At 43.1% G+C, this 16,701-nt stretch overlaps 1 protein-coding gene across 1 annotated transcript in view; it reads right to left on the bottom strand.

The window, feature by feature from the left end:
* LOC146342050 (antigen WC1.1-like) overlaps window positions 1-16,701 on the bottom strand; it is a 101,229-nt gene that overhangs the window by 44,024 nt on the left and 40,504 nt on the right. Inside the window, exons 13-14 of the mRNA XM_084805537.1 lie at window positions 13,086-13,394; window positions 385-690 (exon numbers count right to left, since the gene is read on the bottom strand). Coding sequence (XP_084661663.1) covers window positions 385-690; window positions 13,086-13,394 — 615 coding nt within the window. The remainder of the gene's footprint in view (window positions 1-384; window positions 691-13,085; window positions 13,395-16,701) is intronic.

The raw sequence follows: 16,701 nt of genomic DNA on the forward strand, positions 1-16,701 counted from the left end.
ATGCTCACAAGAGCTAATCAGAGTTATATTATTTTCAGACTTTTAGAAAAGCTAATACTTGGAGATGCTTCTTCAAAGGACATTGAATGCTAGAAAATGCTTGCTTATATGCAAGTAGATAATTCTTAATGGCTACTGTTCTCTCTCACATACAATGCACAAAACATCCCTACTTGGGAGGATCTGAACAAATGCAGTGGCAGGATCACTGTCATTTATCAGAAACATTTTTTTGGTGGCGGGGTTGAGAGGGTTCTATTCTGTGTTCTTGTGGGGCCATTGCGAAATGTCTTGACAGAACAACTGAGTGTAATGTAACTAGAATGTGATATTCATCTTAGGTATCTTTGAGACTTGGCCCTAGATCAAGTCATAAAACGTTACCTGAGCACTCCACACTTGCATCCTGGCTGTGGTCACAGCTATGCTTTCCCCAGGGCCTCTTTGGGCATTCGCTTAGGGATGCTTCTTTTCCTGCACAATTAATTCCATCCAACCAGATGGGGCCAGCTCCTTGGCCATACCGTGCTCCAGCTAATGCTTGTAAGGCATCTCCACAGTTCACCTCCTTGCACACAACGTGGGCATCATGTAAGTCCCAGCCAGAGTCACAAATGGTCCCCCACTGGTGGTTGTGCAACACCTCAATCCGCCCAGAGCAGCGACTTGAGCCATTCACTAGACGGAACTCTAATGGGGGAAAGAGAAGAGCTTAACATAGTAATGCAACCTTGGACGCCATCCTGACCTAATAATCTTCACCCTTCAACTCACCTTCTATCATGCTTCCTGGGCATTGCATCATTTCTTTTAAGAGAGGTGCCCGAAAGCTTTTTTCTTAACTATAGCATCACATTTTCCAAGACTGAATCCTGGCAAATGAAGGCCTGTTCTCTGTACCCTTCTTTTGTATTCAGTGAAAGCTGTCCCTATTTTCCCTCTGGATTTCCTAGCTGAGCAGATCCAGCTTTTGGCCATCAGTTAAGATGCCTGTCCTATATTTCTTTCCATGAATCCAATATTCACCCTGATGGTATCTGAATTTACAGGGGGAATCTACACAGCAACAGGTTTAGTTCGCTTTCCACTTTGTTGTGTTTTTTACTGGAGTCAAATCTGCTCCGTCTGGGGAAACATAGGGGTCGAAAACCTGGGTTATCCCAAAACTAGCCTGGGGCACTTGGCAGGTCACACAGCACTTTACCGTGAATTGTTTGGGTGGCTACTGGGTGGAGTGTTGTTCATGTCATCATTTAGAGAGCCTGTTCCCACCTCCCACTCTCACCTTGTTCTGCCCCTTCTGCTTTCTCTGGCCAGTGTGTGCATTTGCAACCCCATCCTCCCCAACCTATGTCCAACCCTCCCCACCCATTTTTTTTTAACATTTATTTTCCCTCTAAAACTGCAATAGTGAAATAGCAACAGGACTAAATGTGCAGCAGTGACCCCTCACAATACTGCATTACTGGGGACACTCAGTCACTCAATCACTTTAGGTAGCCTGCTTAATCTTTAACATTCCCCCCCTTCTGTGCATGTTTACTCAGAAGTAAGAAATAAATCTCACTCCAGTGCAGTAAAAGGCTTAAAGGCTAACTGTAGCAACTCACCCTAAAACACTCTTTTGCTTCTCCACAGCTGTCTTAGATCGCTATTGCAACATTCTGTTTCTTTGATGCTCTGTAGTTTCTCTGTTATGCAAAATCACTTCTCTGCTTTATCACAATCTTGCCTTCTCATTGCAAGCAGGGGGAAGGAGAAAGGGAGAAAGTGGGCGGGGGATGGAAGCAGCAGACAAAAGTGCACACATGTGGAAAAATGGGGTGGGGAGCTAGAAATGGGGGACACTGCAATCCTATGTATCTTTATTCAGAAGGAAGCCTCATTGGGTTCAGTGGGGCTTCCTCCCCTGTAAGTGGGTTTAGAATTGCAGCCAACATCTCCCAGAGGAGTTCTGAGAAACAAAAGGAGGAACGTGAAGGAGGAGGAGGAGGAGGAGGAGGAGAATCCCTTCTCAAATGGGCAAGCGGAAATCTGAATTTGAAGCAGACTGCTGGGATGTGTTGAAATTGGGCAGTGGCAGTGGGAGCTCTGGAGGACTAGGTTCACAAAGAAGTCTTCAAATTCAGATTTCAACTTCCCCATTTTGGAAGTGATTCTCCTCCTCCTCCTCGTCCTCCTCCTCATTATTATTATTATATGTTCCTCTTTTTGTTTCTCAGAACTCCTCTGGGAGATGTTGGCTGCACTTTTAAACCCACTTATAGGGGAGGAAGCTCCATTGAACACAATGGAGCTAACTTCTGAGTAGAGATGCATAGGATTGCAAAGGTCCCTGTTTCTAGTTCCATGACCGCCTGAGCTCTGGAGGACTTGGGATTTCACTTTCTTAAGGGAAATCTGAAGAATCACTTCTGAGTCATTGCCAATGGCTAGTGATGTGATATTTTACTTTATTTCCTTTTTTCCTGGCTGCTATTCTCTTGTCAATTGCATTTTTGTTCACAAAGAAAGAAGTCTTCGAATTAATATTTCAGCTTGCCCATTTGGGAAGGGATTCTCCTTCTCCTTATTATTATTATTAGTTCCTCTTTTTTCTCAGAACTCCTCTCCCAGAGGAGAGGAGATATAGGCTGCAATTCTAAACCCACTTACAGGGGAAGAAGCCTCATTGATCCAATGGGGTTTACTTCTGAGTAGAGATACATAGGATTGCAATGTTCCTCATTTCTAGGTCCCCCCCACCCCAATTTTGCCGCATCCCAGCAATCTGCTGTGGAGTTACTGCTCCCCACCCCATGTTTCCATATATGTGCACTTTTGCATCTATTCCCTGCCCTCTTTCTCCCTTTCTCCTTCCCCCTGCTAGCAATGAGAAGGTAAGATCGTTACTGCAATAAAGCAGAGAAAGGACTTTACATAACAACAAACTACAGAACACCAAGGAAGCATAATGTTGCAATAGCAATCTAAGAGAGCAACGAAGGAGTGAAAGAGTGCTTTAGGGTGAGTTACTACAGTTAGCCTTAAAATAACATTTTCGCTGCAGGGGAGTGAGATTTATAAACATGCACAGAAGGGAGGGATGTTAAAGACTGAAACCAGACTAACTAAAATAACTGAGTGTCCCCACTACTACAGTAATATAAGGAATTCTTTGATGTTCTCTGATTTCTCCGTTATTATGTAAAATCCCGTCTCTGCTTTATCACTTTATTGCAGTAACATTCTTTCCAGTTTACAGGAGCATACATAATGTAGTAGCAGTGGGAAGCCTGGACTGGGGCAGGAAACAAGCCTCACTCATTGGTCTCCCCACCTTTTTTTACTCTATGCGCACCCACCCCATACCCCACTTGTAAATAACTCCACTCCCCCCCCCCCGGTTGTTGTGGTTGGTGAAACTAGAGCACTTGCGTCCGGTTCACAATGGAGCAGCAATGTGCTATTTCGACATTGTGCTTGTAAAAGGATTTTTTAAAAGGTAGAGGCTGCTGAGCAGAACACACCTATACTTTTGAGGGGATGGCTGCCAGAGGTTAGTGGTAGGCAAGGCGAAGTAAATACCATGAGGTAGCTCAGAACTCCTGAAGGGCCAGCTGCAAAATGGTGGAAACATCAGGGAAACACGAGGAGGAGAAACATTGGGGGGACACTCCTTTACTGGGGTCACTGAAGCCATGGCCAGGTAAAAGACATATCCCTGGTCAGGGCTATCATGCCTGTGTAAATGCCGAGTGTTGGTACACACCGCAACAGATGCGCAGACAAGCTGAATTAAGGAAAACAGTTGGACTAAAAGTAGACTCAGGAAAACTAGTTTTTCCGTGAAAATCTCTGGGAAGGCTGTGATATGGCCATGACGTCATGTGCCCCAAATGACCTCCAAACACAGCCAACTCTCAGTAAATCACTCGTGGATACTCGTGTCTGTTCATGAAAGTGCCCCACAAACCCATAGACTCCCTGGGGTTTTATATCTCTTGACCCCACCCAGCTCTATGTATTTCTTCAATCTCCACATGGACCCCTTAGAAGACTGAAAGCAGAAGCAAAATGTTTTGTACTTGAAGATCTCCCCCTTTTTAAAACATTCTTTGTTCTGCTTTTGTTTCAAATGGCATTGAAGACAAAAATGCACCACCAAAATGTTACCCGAGCAATTCCTTCAGCCAGACATCCTTCTCAATAACAGTAATAATCCGCTCACTAAAATAGCGAGAAAATAGAAAATGCACATTTATTGTTGGCATTCTCCTTCTCTCAAGAATGTTTTGAAACATCCTTGCAGTTTGACCAGATTCTTCAAAGGTGTAATTATACATCTTTAGACATTAAAAGTCATACAACTTCCAGCATTCCCCAACTAGCATGGAATACTTCTCAATATGTGAGGGAAAAATATATATTATTTGTTCTGTGGTTTATCAGCTCTTTCCCATTTGTGCTAAAGGACAAGAGATAATCAAAGTTTAAAAATAGTAAGTAACCTATGAGAATTAAATACCTCCTTAATATAAAAAGGAGTTCAATTTATCAAATAAGTTTTAATTCCCTAATGAAAACAAGCCCACATGTTCAATTTCCTTCTGCATTTTAGGCTTGGACTTTCATCCTCTTCACACACTTGTTGCAATGCTTGCACTGGCCATGTGTTTCTACACGTGTCTGAATCCCTTTTTTTCCAGGTTCAAGGAGTAAGATGAGTGACTGGGGGAAGACAGGCTGGGTGCCAGAGGCATCTCTTCCCTCTGTGGTCCCAGGCTCCATTCTCCAAAAGGACAGGCTGCTGTCAGTCCAAGAGAACTGGTCCAGAAAGTAGCATGTTTTTCCAGATCAAGAAGAGCATAGGATATATCAGGAACTTTGGTCTGGATACTGGAGCATTCTGTTGAAGTTCCCAGGAGGGAGAAAATGAACAGAGAAGAGAGTTTTTCCAGAAAAGAGTTTTCATTGATCAAATAAAAGACAATAAAGGTTAATCATGGAAGGCTATTCCAGCTGGAGAGACTGGAGAGCAAGAGAGGGGGGGGGGTAGCAAGCAAAAGGTCCATGCAATGGGATGAATCTGCAGGTGGGGTGAAGAAGTGAAGAAGGGGGAGTGAAAGCTGGAAAAACTGATGAGAAACAAAGGATTGAGAGAGAGAGAGAGATTTTACTTAACCTTCCTTACAATGTCTGGAAGCATGTCAGAGCAGTGGGAACATGAGAAAAGGATCCTTTTAAAGGGAGGAGGAAACTGATGTTTCAAGTCTATGGCAATGGCTGATCAGGCAGGACTGCTGGGTGCAGCCATGCAAAGCAAGCACCATGCTGGGGCCTCCACCAGCAAGCCACGCAGGTTTCTGCCTACAGCGAGGGAGCTCCACAGCATGCACTGGCTGTCAGCTGACCTGCCCGTGAGCTTCTGGGTGTTCCCTTAAGCTGCAGTCCTGCACATGTTAGGACAGCAAAAAAGTCCGTATGCCTCCCAGCATTCTCCAGCCAGCATGGGGAAGTTGTAGGACTTTTTCTGTCTAAACATGCATAGGATTATGCCTTAGGTAGTTAGTGACAATGAGGAAAAAATAATCTTGGAAGTATCCTTGCTTCCTCCTCCTTAATGACTCCTGGCATACATTTCAAAAGGACTAGCCAGTTTCAGCTAGTTGAGGCATGGGGGGAAAAAGGATTTACATCAGAATGTTTAATGGGGAATAAAACACAGGATATCTGTCTGTTACGGACTTCTAGAGACATGTCTGAACAGAGATGCTGTTGGGGGCATGTTGCCCTCCTCAGGATGCAAGGCTCATCACAGACAGTTGCACGAGGACTAAGGCCTCTGAATAGCCAGTTCACGGGTGGCAGCAGTCTGTTGTCCTGATGGAACCAGGTCATAAGGAAACTTTGGCTTAGTGCTTCCGAGCATTCCCAGGCCAGCTTATAGATACCCTCTCTCATGTCAGTAGGGGTGTGTGGGGAAATAACCCTGCACACACACCTTGTCCTAGTTTCCACTTGCCAGCTAATGTTACAGTTAAAATGAAGATTATGAGCTAAAGTTGTAGTGCAGAGACAAAATGGGGTGAGCTGGTGCACACTGGTAATAATTTCCCCCACTGATAGTGGAAGAGTCCCAATCATAACCTTGCTCGAGCAGCAGCAGTGAATAATATAGATCAAGATAAGGAGCCATGTCGTCCTCACAGTGACTTGCGGGGCTCCGCAGGTCGCTTCTTTCAAACAGCTGTGAAAAGGTTGAGAAACCTCCCCCCCCCCCGGAAAATAAAGGGGAAGCCTACAGTGCCATCCAGATGAAATCTTAGAAGAACAGCTGCCTTTGCGGAGGATGCAAAGGGGCTCAAAACTAAGGTCAGTCGCCGGAGATAAACACCTACTGAAATGCTGTTTTGAACCTCTTAATTAACTAAGAGACTACAGGGACAGACGAGCTCCAATCTTGGATAGCATTTGGAAGCTTAAGCTCCCAGCAAGCACCACTTGCACAGCACAAAGCGGAAGTATGGCAGTTGTATAAATCTAACCTGAATTAAAATCAAGGAGTTGCAGACTTTTGCAAAGCGAATTTAGCTCAAGAGGTTCTTTCAGAGGGAAAGAAGAAGAAGAAAGAGTTGTAAGACTGTTTACATGTTTAAATAAGTATTACAGCCTATTTATCTTTCTATTTCTTTGAATCATTGTTTTAATGTTTTAATGTTTGAATTTATATGGTTGAAAGCTATGTTTTTCTCCAGTTGCTATTTTCTTCTGCATGACCTTGAGAAAACAACAAAGTCAAAATAAATAAACTTTTGGCAGAAAGTCTGGGATAGGCTGGAATAACACCAACTTGTGGGCTGACAGTTTGCAATTTACTAAAGAAGGAGTGTTGCTGACACCTGTTGGATACTAAAAAATCAGCAGCTTATGAAAAATCTCTTTTCTTTTTATGTTTTTTTTTCTATCTCTTTTTCTCCTTTTGATACTAAGAGAGATCTTTTTAGGCATTGGAGGAATAATAACTTACTAGGAACTAATGAAGAAGATAATTGAATGAGTGCTATGAATTTGGATAAACCAGTAAAGAATATCAGAATAACTTGTAGCAGAGCGAATTCCTGGGAGATGCCTACAGAACAAGTAAGTAGAAATTAGGGATGGCAGAGAATTCCGCCACAGATCTCGGTGAGGCTGAATGCCAGTGCATTCGCCCCCCTGAAATCTGTGGCGGAACGGCCTGCCACCTGCCCACCCCCCCCCCGCGGATCACCCCCGGGACAAGACTTACCTAGGGCGGATGTTCCGGGCAGCGGCGGCTCCAGCGGTGGCTTCAGTGGCAGTGGCGGCTGGTCTTCCGACCGGCCGCCACCGCCGCCATTTGCAGTCTTGTCGGGTTTTTTTTTTTTTTTTTTACAAGACGCAATAGGCTATGTAAAGATTTACGTAGCCTATCATGGCTGGGTAAAAAAAAAAAAAACGTAAGCAAATGGCAGTGGCTATGGCCACCGCCATTTGCATTCCTTATTTTTGGCTGTCTTAGTCTACGTAAATATTTACGTAGACTAAGACGGCGAAAATAAGGGGAACACAAATAGCGTAGCGGGCACTATTTGCATCCCTTTTTGATTCACCGTTTTAGCCTACGTAAATATTTACGTAGGCTAAAACGGCGAATCAAAAAGTGACGCAAATAGCACCCACTACGCTATTTGCGTTCCCCTTTATTTTCACCATCTTAGTCTACGGAAATATTTACGTAGATTTAAGACGGCCAAAAATAAGGACCACAAATGGCGGCAGCCGTAGCCGCCACCATTTACGTATGCGTTGTTTTTTCTTTTTTTTACCCAGAGCCCTCCGCGGCTGGACATCCGGCTGCAGACAGCTCTGGCCTGGGCCTGGCCGGCTGCTCCGCGGAGCTGCCGCGGAGCACAGCCGGCCGTGGAGGATTCCGGGGGGGAGGAACAGATCGCCTCCCCCCCCGTCGAGGATTCCGGGGGGAGGGACGGAACGCCTCCCCCCCCATCAACATAATCCGCGGAAAGGTAAGTGACTTTTGTACATCCCCAGTAGAAATATTAAATCCAGGAAAGGCTCTTTAAAAGAGACTCCGAAGGGAGCTACGAAATTATCGGTGAAAACAACATCTATAAGCAAGGAAGAGGTACCTGAGCAGAAGCAAGATACACAAAAGATGACCTTGGATGAACAAACACAGGATATTGTAGATGCTCTAAGCAAAAAGATGGAGGCTTTTGAACTACGCATAGAACAAAGGACAGGCACTTTTGAACAATGCATAGAACTAAGGATGGGCACCTTTGAACAACGCATAGAAAAATGGATGGAGAGGCAAGGACTGGAAGTGAAGGAGGAGATTAAAGATACGAAGGAATAATTGAGATAAGAAATTAAGAAATTAGATGCTGCATTAAATCAAAGAGAAGAAGAGTTTAAAATAATGACAGAGTGGAAGTATTGGAAAACAATGCAGAAATTGTAACCACGGAGTTAGAACGTGAGCAGGATGCATTAGCTTGGTTTGAACTTAAAGACAAGAAATGTTCGTTACATTTTAGAGGGGTCACAGAAAGTTATGGCAGTGCAGAACCTGACCTCAGAACGGAATTGGTAAAGGCTACAGCAGCCTTTTTGAGTAAAGAAGAGAAAATCATGGAAATGGAAATAGATCGAGCTTATAGACTGAATTCAAAATATGCAAAAACAAAAGGTCTACCCAGAGATATTATTGTCCATTTTGTAAAGAACACTACAAGGGATTCAATTCTCCAGAAGCACTACAAAACTAAACTGAAGATGGTGGGCAAAGAGATTATTGTCATGAAAGAAATACCTGGAAGATTTCTGAGGAAAAGGAAAGATTATGCATTTTAAACAACAATTCTGAAACAGAAAAAAATCATGTTTAGATGGGAATTCCCAGAAGGTGTGGTCTTCTCTTACAGAGAACAGTGATATAAGTTGAACTCAGTTCAAAAAGTAAGAGAGTTCCTTCGAACTTATGGAAAAGGTTGGACAGATTTACAACCTGATGTGCAAGAAGATGAGAACACTCAGGGTGCAGCAGGTGGAAATTAAGAATGTATCTTAATCTTATATTTCTTTAAAAAAAATGGATTACAAATTTTTAACTTGGAACATTAATGGGGCGAATGCTCCTCAAAAGATAAAGTTATTTTATTATTTACAAAAATTGAAACAATATATAATATGCTTACAAGAAACTCATATTAAGAAAGAAGATACCAAATATTTAATTAACAAAAAATGAGGTGAAGAGTTTATAACTGCAAGCCAAAAAATGAAAAATGGAGTAGTTTTATCTATTAAGCCACATTTGGGACCGGAATTGGTATTGTCAGATGAACAAGGTCATTTTGTGGGAGTTAAAATCACATTGAATAAAGAGTAATCAAGGGAAATTACTTAAAAGTTTTTTTGAATTGATGGACAATTTGGCTTTAGTAGATGTATAGAGAGACAAAAATGGAAATTCAAAAGAATATACATATTTTTCAGAAAGACATAAATCTTTTTCAAGGATTGATATGATTTTGACAACTAAAGAGCTTGCTACAAATATTGGTAAAATACAAGTCCTACCAAGATCATTTTCAGACCATAAGCCTATATCTATGTCATATGTGAAAAGAAGCACTACTTTTAGATGGAGATTGAATGAAATGATATTTCAAAATAAAAGTATTGTGGACTACACTAAAAAGAAATTGAGATAACTTTTTGAGTTGAATCTGGACAAGGGAACAAATATCCGAACAGTATGGCATGCAAGTAAGGCCTATATGAGAGGTTATTTTATATAACAAAACACGCGATTGAAAAAGAAAAGAGAAGAGAAGGTACAAAATATTTTAAAACAGATAAAGGAGAAAGAATGCCTAAAGAAAAAACTGGGAAAGGCAAGTGTTCTCTGACAGATTAAATTACATCAACAACAATTGTCGATGTTAACAGTTCAGGATATGCAAAAAAAATTAAACTTTGTAAAACAAAGACATTTTGAATTTGCTGATAAACCATGAAGATAGTTGGCCTATAAACTTAGAAAGGAAAAAGAAAAGAAAACAATTGTGAAAATAAGTGAAAGTGGATTAAAATTAGCCGATAACGTGGCAATTCAGAAAGTCTTTCATCAATATTATTCAAATTCGTATAAAGGACATGATATCTCCCCAGAATTAATGGATAAGTATATTCATAAACAAAATCTACCAAAATTACTATGGAACAAAAAGAAATGATGAATGGCCCAATAACAGCAAATGAAACGGTGGAAGCAATTAAAAAAAATTAAATTGGGAAAAACTCCTGGACCAGATGGAATATCAGGATTATATTATAAGAAGTGTGAAGAAGAAATTTTACAACTGTTGAAAAATATGATGAACAGTATTTTAGAAAAGGTGGAGATACCGGAAACATGGAAAACAGCATATTTTTTTATTAAAATATGCTGACCTATTAAAATGGGAAAAATTGCAGCTATCGCTTTTGGGAAGAATTGCAACGATTAAAATGAATGTACTACCTAGAATGTTATTTTTGTTTCAAATTATACCCATTATTACATCGTATTTACCTTTTAAGCAATGGCAGAGAGATATAATTAAGTTTATATGGCAAGTGGGGCCGCGGTGGCTTAGTGGTTAAGACACTGAACTGCAGACTGGAAGGTCGGCAGGACAGCAGTTCGAGACCCGAGTGCCGCGTGACGGAGTGAGCTCCCGTCTTCAGCTCCTGCCAACCTAGCAGTTCGAAAGCAAGAAATTGCAAGTAGATAAACAGGTACCGCTTCGGCGGGAAAGGTGACAGCATTCCGTGTACCTCGGTGTTCAGTCATGCCAGCCACATGACCACAGAAGCGTCTTCGGACGGCGCTGGCTCTTCGGCTTAGAAACGGAGATGAGCACCACCCCCTAGAGTCGGACACAGCTGGCTGGGGACACCTTTACCTTTTTTATATGGCAAGCAAAAAAAACCCAAGAGTTAAAATAAAAATTTTACAAGATACAAAGGAAAGAGATGGCTTGGGATTACCAGATTTTAAAACCTATTTTTCTGCCTGCTGCTTGATATGGATGAAGGAATGGGTGATGTTGAAAAATAGAAGACTTTAGAATTAGAAGGACATGAATTGAGATATGGGTGGCATGGTTATTTGTGATATGATAAAACAAAAGTGAATGCGAATTTTAATAATCATTATATAAGACGGGCTGTATTAAGAATTTGGAATAAATATAAATTAAGGCTCTATCAAAAAACACCATGTTGGATATCCTCACAAGAAGCAATGCATAGAAGAGAATTTGATAGCACGCATAAATGGATAAGAAATAATGATTTACTGGAATGGTTACAAGGGGAATGTAAGTTAAAATCAAGGGAAAACTTATTGGAAGAAGGTCATGTCTGCCAATGGTTTTCATATTTGCAACTTAAAGAAAGGTTTAAAATAGATGAGAAAAATGGTGGATTTGAACAAACAGAATCTGAGTTTGAAACAGTACTGTGTACAAATGATGAACATGTTAGTGCTAAACTGTATAAATTACTGTTACAGTATGAGAAAGAGGATGAGCAAGTAAAAGATCGTATGATAAAATGGGCACAAAATGTTGGTCATAATATATTAATGGAAGAGTGGGAAAGTATGTGGGAAAAAGATCTAAAATTTACCTTATGTACAAATCTTAAAGAGAATTTTTATAAGATGATGTATAGATCACCATTTAAACTGTCTAAAATGTATAAGAGTGTTTCTGGAAAATGTTGGAAATGTGAAGATCAAGAGGGAATGTTTTATCATTTATGGTGGACTTGTAAAAAAGCTAAAATATTTTGGAAACGAATACAGTCTTTAGCTCAAAGAATATTAAAGACTACTATAGAATTAAAGCCAGAAACTTTTTTATTGGGACTAACAGATAAACATGTAAAAGAGAAGGGGGGAACCCTCTTTCTCTACATGACAACGGCTGCAAGGTTATTGTATGCACAAAAGTGGAAGAATGAAACAATACCAACTGTGAGCGAGTGGATCATGACAATGATGGAGCTGGCAGAGAGGGCAAAACTTACTAGTATAATTACAGAAGGGGCAACAACTAAATTTACATTAGACTGGAAACCTTTTATAGAATTTGTACAAGAAATAGAGAAACATGATATCTATGTATGTGGATTTTGAACGTTTTTCTGTTAAAAATTAGGAGAGAAATGAGATAATGTCTGTGAACTCAATGTATGATATACAACTAAGATAAGAACTAGAGAATAATAATAAGCATTTGTTGTGTAAAGGGAGCCAAAGGTAGATAACTTACAATCTTAAGAGATATTTTAGTGTATATATATTGCATGTTTATGTTGTTGTTGTTGTTGTTTTCTTTTAAAAAATAAAATTATTATACCAAGTGGGGGGAAAAGAGTGCAGAACCTGTGGCCCCCGACACAGGTTGTGTAGTCGCAATGCTCACCCCATCTCCATCTTCACTGCCACTAAATCTCCCCACCATCAGTATCGCTTTCTTCTGCACCATTAATGGTGGCACTAAAAGAGCAATGCTCATTTGGGTCATTGAGAGAAAGAGGCTTTAGCCTCCACCTCCATCAGTGACCCCAAAGTCGCCTTTCCTCACCCCAGGAATCATGTGCAGGATTGCTGGGATGGAAAAGAGGTTAAAACCTTTTCCGCAACACAGTGATTTTGCCAATCACTGGGGGAGAGGGTTTAATCTCAGCCCCATCTGAGCAATCGTGCCCAAGATTGCTGTGTTGGGGGGAGACAGTGTATGTGTATTTGTGTAGGAGTGCATGTATTTGAGTGTGCATGCATGTATTCATGTATGTGGGTGCATGCAAATTTTGTGCATGAATGTGTGCATGTGTTTGAATATGTGCACCTGTATGCATGTACTTGTGCACCCCCAGAATCCCTGCCAACACTACATCTGGCCCTCAGGGCCACAAAGGTTGTGCAAGCTTTACCTAGAACATGTAGTCTGCGATTTTGCCACTTCCTCCACTCAACCAATGCTAACAAGCTAACCAACCCTTACCTGAGCATACAACACCAGCATTTTCTCCATGATTGCACTCATGGTGTCCCCATTTATGTTTGCGGCAGGAATTCAGGTCATCTTCTGTCCCCTTACATTTGACACCAACCACCCAGATGGGGCCATGTCCTCTTCCAAAGTGAGCTTCTGTTGGGGCCGACAAGGCATCTCCACAGCCAAGTTCCCTGCACACAACTTCAGCAGTCTTTATATCCCATCCATCTTCACATGCTGTCCCCCACTGCTGGTTGCGAAACACCTCAACTCTCCCAGAGCAACGGCTTCTGCCATTCACCAGCCTGAGTGTTCCTGGAATGTTTAAAGGCACTGTTATTTCTTCACGTCCCAGTTCCTCATCCTCCCTTTTTTCATGCTCAGTATGGCTGGTGGGGGGGGGTTCAAACAGAGGACAACCATCTTGACCACGCTGCATGCAGCTCATCCAGGGATCCTTTGCATGAAAGCATTGGCCAGGGGCTATGTCTGGTGGCCCAGGATTGACTCAGCTATTGAAAAAACTATAAATGAGTGCAGTACTTGTCAAGCCGCTAGGCACAATCCACCAAGGGCACATATCTTTCCATGGGAAGTGACCAAGAAGCCTTGTGCAAGAATCCATATGGGTTTTGCAGGACCATTTCAAGGAACAAACTTCTTGATTGTGGTAGATTCTTACTCAAAGTGGCTTTAAGTAGTCTTGGTACCATCAAACAGCTGCTGCAGCAATCACAGCACTGCGCCACCTATTTGCAACCTGTGGGTTGCCTGATACTATAGTCTCAGACAATGGGACGGCTTTTGTATCTGCTGAATTTAAAACATTTGCAGACAAGAACCTTATTGGGGCTGTCACCACTGCACCTCGTCATCCCCGAGCAAATGGCCAAGCTGAACGGATGGCGCAGACAACAAAAGATGCCCTGAAGCACATTGCGGGAGGAGACTGGCTGGAGCGCAGACAACAAAAGATGCCCTGAAGCGCATTGCGGGAGGAGACGTACCTTGCCAGGTTTCTCGCTGCTCAGCATGTCACTGCTTGTGCAACAGCAGGAGTCAGTCCTGCAGTTACTTACGGGGCGGCGTCTAAAAACTTGCTTTGACCATCTCCATCCAGATTTAGCTGAAGACTTACAGAGCAAACAGGAGGAAGCTCTGAATGCTGCCTTCTCAGCTCCCGCTCTCTGTCACTCACCCCACAAGATCAGGTGTTCGCTACGAACTATGGTGCTAGACCGAGGTGGGGTCCCTCCTCTATCATTGAGGTCACTGGGCCTGTGTCATACAAGGTCCAGGGAGCAGATGGGTCAGTGTGGCATTGCCATGTTGACCAGTTGAGAAGGCGTTCTGGCCAGAGTGGGTTGTCATCAGCAGAGGTAGCTGCTGAAGATCTATCTGGAACTGATGTGTTTCTCTCAACACCGGCTGAAGCACCAGAACCACTAAGTGATGGGAACAATACTCCTTCCTTACCTACGGCGGTTACTGAAAGGAAGTCATCTGAGCAAGCTACACTACTAGTCGAGTGCAGAGACTGTGCTGTGAAAGGGTACCTCCTCGTTGGTTGGAAGGCTATGATAGCTAAGGGGGGAGGAATGTTATGTATCCCAGGGAGGGGTGGGTACTGTGGCTTAGTTTTTGTTTTGAACCTTGGCAGCTCCTGTAGAGCTGGGAGTACAAACAGGGGTGGAGCTTCTGCCAAGCTGTTACCTGTGTGTGCTGAATTAAAGAGCAGTTGTGTCTGAGGCCTGCTGATTCTGCAGTCGTCCCTCCTACATATACAACATACACCATTGCTAGTTATTAGAAAGGGTAGGCATTTAATTAAACCTTCTGAAGTAACTCAAAGCATCCCCAAAGCAGCACCACCACAGCCCCATACCCTGCCTGAACTCTTTCCCAACTTTCAGAGCACATCTGTGTGCAAGGCCAGCCTTACGGATGGGCTAGCTGGGCAGCGACCCAGACCCTGGGCTGAGGGCGTGCCAATCTGAGCTCAGTGGCTGTGTTTTTTCAATGTCCTGTGTGCAGTGACTAGCTAGGGTGGCAAAAAGCAAGTGTCCCTAAGCTTTCTAGGTTGGGTACTAAGTACAAAAATGATCTTCTTTCAATTGGCTCTAAAGTATGTTTCTTTTCTTTTTTTTCCCACTTTGATGTCATTTGCACTAGGTAACAATCAGTGGAACACAGCTTTGCTTTGAGGCAATGTTGAGGCAACCAAGCACTTAGCACTTCAAAGACCGTAAACTAGGGATGTACGAAAGTTCCGCCAAGGATCTTGGGGAGGCCGAATGCCAGCGCATTCGGCCCCCCAAAATCGGTGGCAGAACGGCCCGCCACCCCCCCGGGACGGGACTTACCTGGGGCGGATCTTCCTGGTGGCGGCGGCTCCGGCAGCGGCTCCAGCGGCAGTGCAGCGGCAGCGACTGCGGTGGCCGGTCTTCCGACCGGCTGCCGCCGCCGCCATTTCCAGGTTTAAAAAAAAAAAAAACGTGATAGGCTACGTAAAGATTTACGTAGCCTATCACGGCTAGATTTAAAAAAAACACCGTGATAGGCTACGTAAATCTTTATGTAGCCTATCACGGCTGACTTAAAAAAACAAGAACGCGTGTACGCAAATGGCGGCGCCCATGGGCGCCGCCATTTGCGTTCCTTATTTTGGCACGTCTTAGTCTACGTAAGCATTTACGTAGACTAAGACAGTGAAAATAAGGGGAACACTAATAGCGTAGACGCTACGCTATTTGCGTTCCCCTTATTTTTGCTGTCTTAGTCTATGTAAATGCTTACGTAGACTAAGACGTGCCAAAATAAGGAACCAAATGGCGGCGCCCATGGGCACCGCCATTTGCGTACGCGTGTGTTTTTTTTAAAATCAGCCGTGATAGGCTACATAAAGATTTACGTAGCCTATGATGGCTGACCGCAGGGACGCAAATTTGTGTCCCTGCTAGCCAGCAGCCGGATGTCTGGTTGCTGGCGGAGCCGGCCGGCAGCTCCACAGAATCGCTGCGGAGCACAGCCGGCCAGCCAGGATTCCGAGGGGGGGGGAGGAATGGAGCGCCTCCCCCCCGGCGAGGATTCCGGGGGGAGGGACAGAACGCCTCCCCCCACACCATCAGCGTAATCTCTGAAAGGTAAGTGCTTTTCGTACATCCCTACCGTAAACACTATAAGCACTACGAATAATAATACAATTTTTATTCTTAGCTGGAAGAGATCAGCTGGGTACCTTTTTTATTTATATATTTTCTTATTTTTAAAGATAAAAATAATGGCTATTCTAAAATAAAGAATGCTTACCAAAAGATAGGAACTGCTACAAAGCAAAAAAAATATTTTAAGTAAAATCTGTGATAGTTCTGCTGTGTTACACAATGCACTGCCACTGCTCAGAACGTGGCTTTTCAAACTTCGGCTTGTGCAAACTGTAGCACAGCAGCTGAGAGATCAAGGTTTTGAGCAATGTCTTCGCAATGGACATCACACCTGCACCAGGACCCATAAATCCTCTGGGTGGTCCTGAAAAACTGACTATGGGGGGAGGAGGGCACCAAAGGCACCCTTGCCCAGGGCGCTATTTATCCCAGGGCTGGGCCAGTCTGCATGTGTGTGG

Source organism: Heloderma suspectum, chromosome 6 (assembly GCF_057233095.1).
Source record: "Heloderma suspectum isolate Gila_16-S chromosome 6, 16-S_ref, whole genome shotgun sequence".
In the NCBI taxonomy this organism is placed as follows: domain Eukaryota; kingdom Metazoa; phylum Chordata; class Lepidosauria; order Squamata; family Helodermatidae; genus Heloderma; species Heloderma suspectum.